Raw genomic sequence first — 14,382 nt, forward strand, 5'->3', positions numbered from 1 at the left:
AAATTGGATGCACTGCTATTGTTGATTTAACGTGGAGGTTTTCAAGTTCTACGGGATTATTAACAGAATATTTTTTGTCTATAGGATATATACCTTTTGATTCGATTCAGAAATTTAATTTTCTACTCATCTGGATATTACCAGTACTTATTAGTAGTAGTATATTACGTTTGATCGGTATTAAAAAAGTTATTTTTCACTTATATATACAATAACATTTTAAGAATTTTCATTTACTTAATTTCTAATTGTTAAGTGTGTGCATTGTAAAAACAGTAGATATCATACACCAGTGTATTGGTTACAGGTAATTTAATGAACCTTCATATAGTCATTCATTTCACGGTTACAGACTATGTTTCTAGGTTTCGTTTTTCGTAAAATGTCGTTGGCTATCTTTAAAAACTCACGATTTTTTTATATTTTTGGTTTTCGTCTCATTTTTTAAACAGGAGGTCGGATTCAAATTCATATGGAAATTTCGCGGGTAAGATGACGTCTCAACAATTGGTCACGGGTGGTCCTAGTCCAAGCCATGATTTAAAAGTCAGTTAATTTTCATCACCTCGCACCCATCCAACTTTCTAACATTCTGACTTACATGAACTTCGTGGAATTATTTTCTGTGGATATCCATATACAGTATAATTTTCCAATTTATTGTGAACCAATGATTTTGATGGTTGAAACACTTGGCTTTCAGCCAGCAGGTTGCATGTTTGAATGTCGTTCTATCTAATTCGGTTTATATAATCGAGTAGTATTACTAGATTTGATCAGAACATTATGATTCAAAGCCGGATAGATGAACCTGTACTTGGCAAATAAGTTGCCGACATATTAGGATATGACCAACACTACTCTGAATAGTATTTATCTGAGTAGATTTGTATACTTTCATGATTTATTCTCCATTTAAATGCATTTTACAGACGAACTACCTTAGTTTACTATCACATAGTATTGATTGTGGGATTATTCTACTGAATAAAATCATATTTGATGGGGCAAAACATTATTTCTAACAGAACATATCATATAGTGTGTTCCAGTATAAACTACTATACCGAATGCTTTTTCTTGTTTTGCTAAGATGAACAGTTCATCGGAGTCAGTTAACTATGTGAATCCAGAAAGGCTAACAGTACATTTATGTATGCAAATCAGGAATTCTAATGCATTCATTGATGATATATGAGGTTTTAAATCTTCGTCGACTCAGAGGATTGAGATATGTGTTAAGTTTAACTAATCACCCCTTACCTCTTCGAGTAATGCTTAGTAGTTCAGAAGTACATCGAAAAAAAGAAAGGGGTGACCAACCCAAGACATGGTGCCAGTCCACGAAGTCATTGACTGTTGGTTTTAACCGTGTAGGTAGATACAAACTTTCTGGTTGAAGTCCGCTTGGTAACAACGATCAATTGGTAAAGTATAACTTCATATGTGCCTTTCGATCTAGTCTTTTCGGAGCATATTTCTAAGTTTTAGTATTTCTTTTTATGAAAGTTTCTACAGTCCAACCTGTTTTATTGTATTTCATATGGTTGTGCTAATATGGTATGGGAATTTGATCCAAGACATATTTTTTCCATGCCATGTTGTGATGGTAACAGTCTGTCTGTCATTTAAGCTAAAATAACTGAAAATTCATAAAACATTCCTCAAAAAATTCTATCTCTTATACCACAGGGTTCTGTGATCTATTAAAATTAATCTATTTTTAGTATGCTATGTTTGTAGATTCCAATAATCTCTTCCTATTTTTAAATAAATATTAATCACAATTAAGCATGCTACCTTTAACGATATTCCACGCATAAAGGTTTAAAGATTATCACTATTTTCAATGTTAACTTATCGAGTCTGTTCATCCAAACAATATAATGTTATTTCTTGCTGAAATTCTCTTTTCAAAGAAACTGTACTCTTATATATAATGCTTTGTTTTTTCTCTCACCTTATTTGTTGTTTCAATATTCCCTTGACTTTTTAGACTCCTGGGGTTGTTGGCTCGACAGTCCGTTCTCTTATGCCACAAGAATTATTGAAACGTCGTGTTCAGTCTCAGCTTACTAAAGCCTGTAAGTTAGCGTTGTTTCTTATGTGATTTATGATAGGGAGTTGTTTAAAATTTTGAATAGCTGAAGCTTATGCGATGTCAAATAGATTAAGGTGCTAGGTCCTTTGGAATCTTAGTTGCCACCTTAACGTGCTGGTCAATTTTGCCATATCATGATCACTCAGTCGAGATATTTTGAGCGAAACATTTGTTCTTTCAGTTCCTACCATGCCGGACAATTCAGGTGAAAAACTTCAAGTCTAGAAGCAGTAACTTAAAATTCTATGGCGAAGTCGTACTGGTGACTGTACAGAGATGTTTCCCTCAGACAACCAGCTTCTGCAGCTATACTGCCCTCTCATAATAAAAGAAAGAGGTTAGAAATAATCGGGTCTGGAAATGAAAAAACTCACCTTTCTCCACGAATTTTCACCAGCTTCACACAGTCGTCTCATAGCTTCTATGATCACGTTCCATTTAGTTATTTCTTCAACCCATACTGATGAATTTATGTCTCTGTTCACGTTGTTTTGGTAACTTCACATTTTATATTTATTCAACTTTTCCCTATACATTATATGTGTACATATTTATGGTTAAGGCGTTCGACTTTCAGCCACTAAACTTCAAGTTCGAACTCCACTTCACCTACTTCAGTTTGGACAACTGGTTAGTACCATTAGGCTTCACACTCAAAGTGTGGCTCATACCCAAGTACTTGGCGAACAAGTTAATCCATCTGTATAAACAAATAAAATTATGTGTCCATCAATAAATTGTGTGAGATATGTGGGACAGTGGTTGTGTAAAATATAACCACTTGTTGTTATTTTCTATATTTTATCTTATTTATTTGAGCTTTCTGTTTATTTCTAATATTTTTTGATATCACAAACCAAACTAAGTTAGACATCTGTTGAAAGCCAGAAACCACTAGGCATCTATTTCGTCCTCATGTGGGACTCCTCAGCAGTGCGCGTCCACGACCGAAATCAAGGCCTTCACATCTTTTCCTAAACCCTTGACCATTAACCAGCATCCAACAGTCTACATGTCTAACTTCACACGATTTGCTATATTGCTCAACCATTTTCCAATGTCTATTTGGGAACTGTCTCATACCCGACGCTTCTGAACTTTATTGATCACGGCTTCTCACTAAATTTTCAGAATCGCCTGTTGAAACTAGTCACTAGTTAATGGATGTTAACTATCAGTGTAGAGGTTTGTGAAAATTATTGAATGTTACTGATATCACGAATCGAACCAAGTCGTAGATATGTATTACTGGGAAGTCCCATACTAGGACGAAACAAGCTGTTCAGTAATTCATAATTTTCAATAGATATCTAACCTAGGTCGATTCATGTTATCAATAACCTTCACAAACCTTTCCATTTATTATTATCACTAATTTTTATCTTATAATGATTTCTTGACGGTTCTTTCTGTCTAATTAATCTTTATCATAATAATTAATCATAGATATTTCTATGTTAGTATTCAAATTTGTATATCTAAATTTTGAGTAGGTCTAGAGGTTAAATCTATTGAAATTGACCTTTGTATAGACATTAAGGATAAGCATATTTTATTGTTCTAAATGAAATAGATTTTTTAAATACAAAATGAAAACACATTTCGTTACAGTATTCCGTAATTTTGTCTGTTAGATTTTAGTGGCTATTTATTTGACTAATTTTCATGTGTTTATATCTTTTCAATTGTTAGAATTTAATTGTTTTGTGTGCATGTTTACGTTTGTGTGTACATTGATACGATTTGCCTGTTATGATATGACACACATCATGATTACTCTACCTAATATCTGATTGTTGAGATCAGTGTGTAAGCACATAACTTACTTGATAGAATATGTTCTTGTAGTGTAATGAATAGATCTGCAGTTCATATATTAAGTATTTAGTGGTGACAATCATTTGGTTAAAAGTTCCCAACCCAACATCCGTTTGTGCTGTTGCGTCGAATATCAAGTGTGGTTTAAATCCTTTGTATTTTTATTACAGATTGTTTGTGGAGTTTGTTAAATTTCATAGTATACATCACGAACTTATCTTAGTTAGAAAACCGTTTAAACCCAGAAAGCAACTGATAGCTGTTTCATCTTGGTATGTGGGGCTCAATTGTGTTCTCTCATCACCTCACTGGAGGTCAAATTCAGGATATTCATGTTCGATGCCTAGTTGGGTCGTAAAAGTTCACTATCGAGTTCCCCATACTAAGATGAAACGGCTGTCAAGTCCTTTCTGGTTTTTAACGGTTTTCTAAGATTTTACTTTTTACTGCGTTAAACATAGTCTCTACTAATGATTAAAATAATGTTACTATTTGTATCCTGTGTAGTTACCAGTGAAAGTAGAAGAAAGGAGTCGTTCATCGCCTTTTTATTTTACTGAATATTTTAATATATTGTCTTTTCGTATTTTACTGACTGTTATCTTTTTTCTTCCTCAATTCCCAACTATCTTTTGCTTTCCCATTCCGTTATTCTCTTATATACAGTTACTTAGATTAATTTATATCCATACATCACTGATTTATGTTCCTTTCAGTAGTGTCTAATGTTTTAAGTAGTTGAATATCAGAGAAAAGGTCGTTGTTTGGTACTTCACTTCACCTACATCAGTTTTACTGCATATCCTTTCTAGAGACAATTTAACTAGTGTTAAACAAAGTGCATAAACTTGTGCTTCATAATGATTGTTTACGTTTTGCTGCAATCCCATGTACTACATACTACCTTACATTTTTGACTTTAAATCTACTAAGTATTGTTATGTCTAAACTATTATCATATTTTATTTTAATATTTCAGTCAATGCTGACAAAAAAGCCGAGTTAGAAAAACAAATCCAATTGGAACGAGAACGTCAGGTAAATGTTGCATTTACAACTGATTGATCACTCAGAAGACTGATCCTAGTGTTATGCTTGTCTAGTCCCTTAGCGCTGATCGAATTCTATCGGTCAACAGGTTCATTTTTTCTTGGTCAATGAGTTGTTTATCAAGATAACGGAAAAGGATAGGGTTCACTACTTTTAATCTGTTACCAAATCGTTGTTCAGTCTCACCTACTCACAACTACCTTTTAGCTTGATCATGTATTATTGTTATTTTTCATTTTACAGTCGAGAATATCTGTATGTAAACTACGTATGCTCGAAATATAATATTTGTTGTCACCTAATTCAACCACCGAACAAAGAATAGGGTTCTGACGATTGAACTAGTTGTTCACGATGCGGTACGATTGGATAATGGGAAGCTACTGTGTATGGAATGTCATTGTAATGACTTTTCATGGACAAACCTGTAAATACAATACATATTCATTTTTATATACTTATATTGTAATGAACGAAAACACAGGTGAGGACGACCAAATATATTTTAGCACAAAATTAGTTATCTGGTAAAATACGAAAACCATACGTTCAGTCCTTCATTTACAAAATGTCCATTAGTTGTCTCAGACTTTATTGTTCCTTCATTTCATACCGATTACTTTCTGTTCCCGTTCTCGTCTATTCGATCTTCGCAACCTTCTGTTGCCAGATTTCCCACTTTCGATCAGTGTTACATGCTACTTATATCTGTCGAAATAAGTAGCATACACTATAATATGAGTTTATTTCTTCATCCAAACTGTATTGAATGTGACATCGTCTATTTAAATAACTCTTTAACTTTTAGTATTTCTCTCTCGACCTTTTTATTTGAATTTTTGTTTTTATTCATAATTATTATTTTCTTTACTGTTATATTGTTATATCAGCAGTAGTAGTATATCTGTTGTCTTTTCAAACATTATTTACTTCTAGTTACTATTTTTTTTGTGGTTGTGCATCTATTTCCTCATTCTTCTCTCTTATGCTTACGTTCGTTTGGTATTGTGCTTGTGTATATTTATATAGTATTTTTCCGTAAATTATTATATTTTTGTATTAGGTTTTTATTCTTCTCTTGTTGTTGTTGAATACTTATCTTTGTTTTGCGTGTATCAATTATTCGAGTTGTTTGTTGCCGTCTTTTGTAATAGGATTAATAATAGTAGAATTTGTTGTTAACCAGTGGTTTCTTTTTTTGTTTGTATATAAGTGCGTGTAGTGGGGTTGTTTTACATGTTTCCTGTACAATTGAGACTAGTCATTCACACTCAACTTCATACTACAAGGCATATTATTATGATTATTGACCTTTGATCCCATGTCGCTTTCCTGAGAGAATATATATTTTTTTGTTGCCCAATATTGCTTTCTTTCCGCTCACACATGTATAGGCTAATTCGCTTCATATTTGTTCTCTGACAATTTATGTGCTGAGTCAATATTATTATTATTATTGTTATATGGTGATTACCCTGTTCTTTCTCTATATTAGTCACTAATTGTTTTTTTGTTTCTTGATTGTTTCTTTTTCTCAGTTATAGTGTAAACATGTTTACTCAGTTATTTATATTCTTTTTAATAGCTCTAATTAATAATTCACTAAAGTGAACATAGCAACATGAGATTTTATACATGAAAACACTTTACCATATATTTGATGCCAAATGCTTATATTAGTTTACTGGAGTTGTCTCAGTTTTAAAGTTATCAATCAGCAGATACACCTTACTCTGATGAGTATCAACTAGCATGAAATATAGGTCAAATACAATTTACTCCAACCATCTAACATCACTTAAACTAGTGTAATGACCATATTACACTTTGTTAATCGATAGAAGTTGATCAACACTGAAGAATACTATACAAGTATAACATTGGCCATCACATGCACACTACTCAGTGATCAATCAGTGCAAAATTAACACATATTTAACTGTTCTATAGTTATAAATAAAAAATAGACTGGCTAGTTTCTACTGTCACATCATCAACGCTTCCATTATAAGATTCTTGCTATCAAAAATCTATATTATATAGATTTATTAAGTCTACTTTTCCGTTCATTTTTCATAGAAATACAATATACTTAAAAAAACAGCACTATTGATGTGTTTTTATCCTAAATTCGAAGTGATCGTTTCGTTCATATGTTTGACAGTTTTTTTTAATACGTTGTTTGTATATTTTTCCTGGTTTTCCAGTATTCTTTTATCCTATTGTTACCAAAATTTGAATCGTTCATTAGTGTTAAATTATTCAACATCTCTTCAGTTGATGCTTCTTTTTTTATGAAGTTCGTGTTATTGTGTAATCGGATTCTTGTCTGTTAAGTTTTTTTTCCAAGTATCTACATGTAAATTTCTCACCTCTAAGACTGTATTTTTTTCTCTCACAATATCTAAACTCTTTGGAAATTCACTAGCAGAAAATTAAATTTAATAACCGGTTATGATCTAAATGATTTTAATTCATTTATCAAGTGGTTGGTCATACATGTAAAGTAGAAGAATATGGGCTTAAGACAATAATTCCTAAATATCAATCAATTTATAAGTATAAGTAAGATATTTCTCATACAAAAAATACAGTGAACAATGAGAAAAGAAGAAAGATTTCTGTCAAAATTATAAATGTACAAGTTATTGATATGTGTCAATTCTAATATTGGAATCTAAGTGTTATGACTTATGGCCCTGTTAACTATCACGTGACAAAGTTGCCAATCAGAACACCGACCTATATAACGTTGTCTCTGTACTAAACCAACGATGCGTTAATCAGCACTAGCAGCCTAGAGTCAACTATGAGTCCTTATTGGTCACAAATCAAGTGACTTGTGTGGCGCATATGTAATCGGTGCCCCTTTGTACCAATATTTATATGTCCACAAAACAATAACTTCTAAACTAACCCGGCCTGTTGATTCCAGAACACAAATATCAGCATCTACTGTATGAATCGTATATATAAACGGATCAGACTGCACCAAAATTAAAAAAATAACAGTTATACAAGATCAAGTCAAAAGTGGCTGTGAACGTGAGAGATTGTAACTAATAAATTAAGAATAACTTAAGAATGGTAAATCGTATAATAATAGTCAGTAGGTCAAATGAACGCTCATGGTAAAAGGAATATGAATATACATATAGTCTAGTTACTTAATAGTTATCTAGTCGGAATATATGTCATAATATTCCATAAATAATCGCTAGCAGTTACCATCCACTTATTTCTCGTTCACTTGAAATACAAAGCAGTAATTTGTTATTAAAGCAATTTAGTTTCTAGATTTCAATATTACACACTTGTTGTACACTGATTAAGTCTAATATTTCAGCTATTGATATCAAATTTTAACATTCTGTTTATTTCAATATAAATATGTTATACTCTTGAAAATTTTTGCAAATTGTTATTATTTCTCTATAGGCTCGAGAAGAAGGACTTCGTCGACAAGCTCGCCTTCTCAGACGTCAAGAAGAAAAACGCTTACGTGCTGAACGACGCGCTATGGCCATAGAGTTGGGATCAGTTCCTGGGAATTCTTCCGACTCATCATCTCATTCCTCTAGCTCGTCGGGTAGTAGTTATCACAACAGTAGCCGTGCTAGATCTAGACGATTTCAAGCTTCACCAGTTCGTCGACAATCATCAATGTATTCTTCTGGTAGTCGAAAATATTCTCCTCCTCCTCTTCATTCATCATACAGCCGACCTCGAATAGAGTCGGAACGAGGACTTTTAGGCAGTCCAAGTCGTGTTGTAGATGCTAGACTACCATCTCCGCCATCTAATACAAATCTATGTAAGTCTTTCAATAATTCATTGGATAATATACAAGGAAACTTATCAATTTGTTAGACAGTGGAATATACTCATCAAATACACAATAAATTTGTATCAACATAAAAATAACTAATTATGTTTTTTTCCCTCTATCCTCGAGTTCATTCAAGAAAAAAGAGGATATGTCAACCATGGGTTTTTTTTTCCATCAATACAAAAGAAAAATATCCAATTGTAATTGTCTTATAATTGTTTTCCCTAGAATACCATATTAGCAAGATAACAAATAATTTTAATCATCAATCATACTAGTGCTATAAATATGAAATAACTTTTGTTGTTGTGAAAGTCAATCGTTCATTTCTATAACTCATAATTCTTGATTATTTTAACAAGTGATCAACAGAGTAATTTGTTAGTTATATATACATTAATTCAATTAGATTATTTCTAACGATTCTGTTTGTATGGAAAGGATAATGCAAGAATGATTCACATCTAAACTACTCTAATACATTGAGACCGAAACTTGCATATAATATCAATTTATCTATATGTATAAACATCTCTCTATTCTTTTTTAACTTTGTCGTTGATGTGCTTTTAGAGATAACACTGAGATCATTCGAGAGGTCCTCGGAAAAATTCTTCGGCGTCTGGAAAAGGATTGAAAGTACTTCAAGTTGCCATTTATTAGAAGCTTTTTAGGAAATTCTACAAAACTAATGAATTGTGTGTCATATCTTGTTTGAATAATTTCCTATCTGGCCATTGATTTTAGCATGTTCACAGAAGCTCCTAGAAGAACATCAATGTCACTCATAAACCTATGAATATCCTTGGTTTTTGCACCTAGACACTATCCTTGAAAGCAAAGCTTCTTATATCTTACCATTTGTTTCGAATCTTAAGTGTAAAATATTTTTACGTTGAAATAATATGTCACATTCTTGTGTTAGATGTCGGTTGGAGAAATCATCAGGCAATTTTTAGCCTTTTTGATGAAAATAGGTAATTCTAAATTTATCGTAGGATTTTTTTGTAACATGTACGTGTTTTCGGATAAGTGAAACTACTATCTTTTTCCCGTTACTACATTTTTTCATCAGGTAATTTTCCCAGAGACACGCGTGTTCCCATTAATCGAATTCCCCGATCTAGTAATTCATTACTCGGTAGTCCTATTCAAAATTCTTATTCTACTTCAAGAGATCGTGGAAGTGTTTCCTCATCGTCATCTCGATTTATTGGGTCCAGGGAAGAACAGCGAAGTTACAGTTCCATGCGGCCTCACACCTCATTGCGTGGTGAATTAGCGAAAAGATCTGACCAATAATATCAATCATTGGTTAGTAGCTAGAATGTGAATATTCGTTTACATCTATTTAATATGTATTGTCTGTTTAATATTCTTTTCAGATTTTGGTTTCTGAATGGTTCGTTTGTTATGTTGGTTAAAAAAAGACAACTACTTGGGCTGTGTTCGGTCACGTTTGATCTTGGTGTAATGACACGAAAGGAATTTTAGGACCTCTTTTTCTCTAGTTCAACTAGTTATCAGTTCGCCTATATTGTCTGCAGGTCCGGTGATCTGGACTGAATGAGATACCATCTAGTGAGCTACGACCAAGATCTCAAAGCTTATTCGTCTTCTAGCTCCTTGTAACCTATTAGTCAATGAAAAGACAAAAATAAAATATAGACCAGTTCTCTATTGTACGCAATTTAGTCGTGATTTAAAACTCATGTAGTAATATACTTTAAATATCTGATCACATAGCAATACGGTTAAGGAGTTACAGTGTGTACGTAACTTGATCATAAGTGATACAAAACTCGAGTAACACGGGAATTAATTTATGAATAACAAACCTGGAATAATAAGACGTATGACAACGATTTATTAGTCTACCAAAAGCTTAGAAGTAAGCGAATGTAAATATATAATACCCTTTCATATAAGTCTCTAAAGTTATACTTTCACATTAATCGTCCCATTATATCAACGTTTAAATCTAGATTACCTAATATTATATTTACTTTATAATGGACTTTGTTATATCAATAGTACTATTTCATCTACGTGTAGATTGTGTTGACATCATCTATAATCATGATCTTTAAATACTTCAAAATAATTGAAATTAATTGAATTAGCTGTAAAACCAATGTAAACAGTGAGTAGATGTTCAGTCATTGTATTTTACTATTTCAGAATTAGAATAATCACTTAAATACTGATGAAAATAGAGGAGGACGATGTTAAATGCTTGAAAATAGTCGGTAAGAAATAGCTAGGGGTATCTACACTCTTGGGAAAAATAATTCTCACTGTAGAATTTGAACCTGGTTTACCTAACTCTACAGTTTTAAACATTACTACTAAACTATTCGTACAGCAACTAACCAATTGTAAGATATTTGAATTTAATTTACCAACTTTAATCCGTTAGTGCCGATTGAATTCTATGATCAACAATTTGTGATATAGTCACGACACCGTATGAACTATTTTTGATGTTACGTGATTGGAGGTATTTGACAAGTAAAATTATTTGTATAGATTTATTCATTTCGATGAAGAGATTCTTTTCATCATTAACTATGACATCATTTAGTGAATCATTGAAAGTCGGGAAATTGGTTCGTTCACCCTAGTTTTAGCCTCTTCAATAATACATATCTGCGAACCAATTTAAAGTAAAGTCTGAATAGTCAGATTTGATGTTAAAAGTGATATTATCAACTTGAACTTCACCATTTTGCCTATTCTATATAATAAATCTATTGGTTACTTCCATTTTCAAGCACTTCCCCATATATTTTCAAAACTACTGAATATGTTTAAAGTAAGTAGTCTAATTTCAATTTTGAAAAGAACACCTGTATTATATACATATCCGACAAATCACGATATACAATTATAATTATTGGTCAAGCGCGTCTATATATATATACACCTTCGTTGTGTTTTACTTGACTTGTTATCTTCCATTAATCTTTCTAACTGAAATGATGAAAAAGTAATCGTTTTCTCTGACCACTAACAACCACCAGCCTATTTTTGTCTTAAGTATATATGGTGGTCAATCAGTGGTGATTATTTTGTGTTGGTGCATTCGTTTGCTCAATTTTTTGTCAACCAGTTAATTTAATGGTCAGTTGATTTGTTTCTCTTTTTCTCTTTACTTTCATTTGTCCGTCTTGTTTTATTGCGATTATGCTTATCACTACTATCTCTACCCTTTCTCTCTCTCTCTCTCTCTCTATATATATATATATATATATATATATATATATATATATATATATATATATATATATAGTTGAAGGGGTATCATTGAGATTGATTTTTAACTTATAAGCTTCATTTGTCACAGATCAATTTCAGTTGGAGGGTATTCCCACTGCAAACCAAGGAGTACTGGACAAGTCTTTCGCTCTAGTATCGATCTGTAACGAAATAAATTCAATATCTACTAAATCCCTTCAGGTGAATAATAATAGTCAGTTCATCAGTTAGTTACTTCAAGGTGTTCTCGAAGTTCTGATAAAATAGTCGTCACTAGTGCAATGTTAGGCATGTCAGGAGCGAAATGATTGTAACTAATGGCAATGGACGGTCATCGCACTATTTTAAAAATATGAATTCAATGTTTAGACATGAATATATATTGTAACTTTAGTTAGAACTATTAAAAACTTGAAAGCTCCTCCGTTCTATTGTGGAATTCTACAGCATTATGCATCTACTAACTTATGTGCTTGCTAGCCGTTAGATTTAAGAAGTCATTTTCGGAGTTCTATTGGGAGACCGTGATCAGTAAAGTTCAACCACTTTAAGCGTAAGACAGATGTCATCAACAACAATAGACAATAGTCGCATGATATCGCGAATAAACTGAAGTTATAAAGGCAGACCATGGATACTAATACAGGGGTCTGAAAAGAAAGGTTGCTGCTTAGCTTGATCCTGGGTTCAATCCCTTATGGCGTCATGGACGCACAATCTTGTAAACTCTTACTTTAGGATGAAACGGCTATTTAGTTTTTCGTATGTTTTTTACTGATTATCTAACTATACATAGTTGTTGTCACGGTTAACTAGCTTCAACGTGAATTCTTGGAGTTTCAGTGAGAATTCATAGCCTTTTAAATTAATCGTGTCGATAGTGAAACAGTTATCATCTATAGAATTCTATGATAGTCATGCTATTTGTAATAAATTAATTGACGTCAAATATTGAGATTGTTTATTCTCAATTCGTCCGTAATCACTGCCAAACCTTGGAGGCTGTTTGTTTGACCCCGTATATATATAACGATGAGCTTAAAACTAAAATGAAACAGTTTTGTGCAATGCCGTATATGATTACTAAGTATTTTGTTATTTAAGATACAATGAATCTGAGTAAATCGGAAAACGTTATATCATCTCAGTTGTTAGTCGTGAAGTACTAAGTTCCCTTTTTTCTATCGAAGTTTTCTTGCGAAAATATGGCGTTTGTGTGTGTAAAAAAATGTATGCCAGCATATATTTAATATATCAGTTGTGATGCCTTTCTTAATGTGTATTTAGTTGAGTAAAAAAAGGTGCATCACAATTCTCAATTTTCTTCATCAGTTTGCTGATTAACAATAGAAATTTACTCTCATGACATCATAACACAATATATGCTCCACAGCTGTTAACTTCGTCATGTTTGTGTGTGTGTATGTTCAGATGTTCACATGTTCACATACCTACATGTGATGATGGGGTAGGTCATTTTGACTTTCTCCTTATTTTGTAAATTATCGTGCTATAAATAAATGTATCTGTGTATGTTAGGCAATAATAAAAGGGGGAGTTTCCTCATTTATTATTAGTTGTTATGATTATCTATTATTATTATTGTTATTGTTACTTTGCTTCTTATTAATTTTTCAAAGGATGATGAACTTTTTGTGTGTGTATTCTCTTTGCATTTATCCTTTTTTCCGCGTGGTTTCTTGTACCATCCCAGGTTCTATATTGTTGTTTTTTTAATTGCTCCAGAAAATATGTATTTTGGTAAGATATGTAGGGTGAAATGAAACACTTTCTGTCTATCTAAAAGAAAGTGTCATCCATCCATCTGTTCTAGGTCACTAACTAAACTAGTGGATGGTTTTCTAGTTGTTGGTTCTTTTTTCTGTTTCACATCTACCCTACGGCGTTTCCTAATGTCTGTTAAATCTAATTATTTATTTTTTAATTTTCTTTGTTTGTCTTTTTTCGTCTACTTGTAAACTCATTGTTTTAATCCACCCTCATTCTACCTTATTCTCGCGTGTACGCACTTGTATAGACACATACATAAGCGTAAAAAGCTCCTTTTTTAGTCCACATATGTTTTTTCACGTAGTTAATGATTTTTTGTGTTCGTTTATCTGTGTATGTGTGTGTGTGCGAGATGGAGTGTTTGTATTTCATCCTTATATTTCCTGTAGTACTTATCTACAAGTTTTATGAACGGTCTAATCGTACTAGATGCAGAGATGGATGGTGGCTAGTAGCGAAGTCCAGGACTCGCGTTTCGTTCTATTTGGTACTCGTCAACTGGGTGCGTCTGCATCGTAGTTGATGTCTGCCCAGG

The 14,382-nt window shown here is 32.5% G+C and overlaps 1 protein-coding gene across 3 annotated transcripts in view; it reads left to right on the forward strand.

Annotated features, from left to right (window-relative positions):
- Positions 1-14,382, forward strand: part of MS3_00002502 (uncharacterized protein) — a gene marked incomplete at its 5' end in the record, with an annotated part of 43,224 nt that overhangs the window by 23,550 nt on the left and 5,292 nt on the right. For 2 of the 3 annotated variants that reach the window (XM_051210102.1, XM_012941248.3), the window contains 5 exons: positions 453-546; positions 1,997-2,084; positions 4,899-4,957; positions 8,408-8,783; positions 9,874-10,112. In XM_051210102.1, the coding sequence (XP_051073145.1) occupies positions 453-546; positions 1,997-2,084; positions 4,899-4,957; positions 8,408-8,783; positions 9,874-10,100 (844 nt within the window). In that variant the 3' untranslated portion in view covers positions 10,101-10,112. Of the gene's footprint in view, positions 1-452; positions 547-1,996; positions 2,085-4,898; positions 4,958-8,407; positions 8,784-9,873; positions 10,113-11,572; positions 11,614-14,382 lie in introns of those variants that run through there. The other variant, XM_051210101.1, reaches the window with a different exon arrangement.

This window comes from Schistosoma haematobium, chromosome 1 (assembly GCF_000699445.3).
Source record: "Schistosoma haematobium chromosome 1, whole genome shotgun sequence".
NCBI lineage: Eukaryota > Metazoa > Platyhelminthes > Trematoda > Strigeidida > Schistosomatidae > Schistosoma > Schistosoma haematobium.